Below are 364 nucleotides of genomic sequence, written 5' to 3'. Positions count from 1 at the left end.
CCAACGAGGTAAAAAAAAAAAATCTTCTCAATTTCGCCAGGTATCTGAACTATGGCAGCCTCGGCGTCGTGGTCGGCCATGAGCTCGTCCACGGCTTCGATAACAATGGTAAACACGGTCGTAACACAAGGAATCCACGTTTTCTCTAATCAGTACTCTGTTTTTCATGGTAAACTTTACTATTTCTATTTTCGGTCTTTTTAAAAAAAAATTCCCCCCTAAGTCTTTTCCCGAACATGTTTAACTGGACTAAGGATTTGACCTTTGTCAAATGATGTTTTTTTTATGTTTTTGTGTCTGTATCCACATTTACCCAGTCCCCTGTTACCATACCCGAAGACCCCCCCCCCCCGAACACATGGCA

At 42.3% G+C, this 364-nt stretch overlaps 1 protein-coding gene across 2 annotated transcripts in view; it reads left to right on the top strand.

Moving 5' to 3' along the window:
- The window catches only part of LOC119594363 (neprilysin-1-like), a gene marked incomplete in the record, with an annotated part of 114,752 nt that overhangs the window by 110,656 nt on the left and 3,732 nt on the right, over positions 1-364 (top strand). For both annotated transcript variants that reach the window (XM_037943424.1, XM_037943423.1), the window contains 1 exon segment: positions 41-108. In XM_037943424.1, the coding sequence (XP_037799352.1) occupies positions 41-108 (68 nt within the window).

Source organism: Penaeus monodon, chromosome 33, assembly GCF_015228065.2.
Source record: "Penaeus monodon isolate SGIC_2016 chromosome 33, NSTDA_Pmon_1, whole genome shotgun sequence".
In the NCBI taxonomy this organism is placed as follows: domain Eukaryota; kingdom Metazoa; phylum Arthropoda; class Malacostraca; order Decapoda; family Penaeidae; genus Penaeus; species Penaeus monodon.
This window is presented reverse-complemented; position numbering and strand designations above follow the sequence as displayed.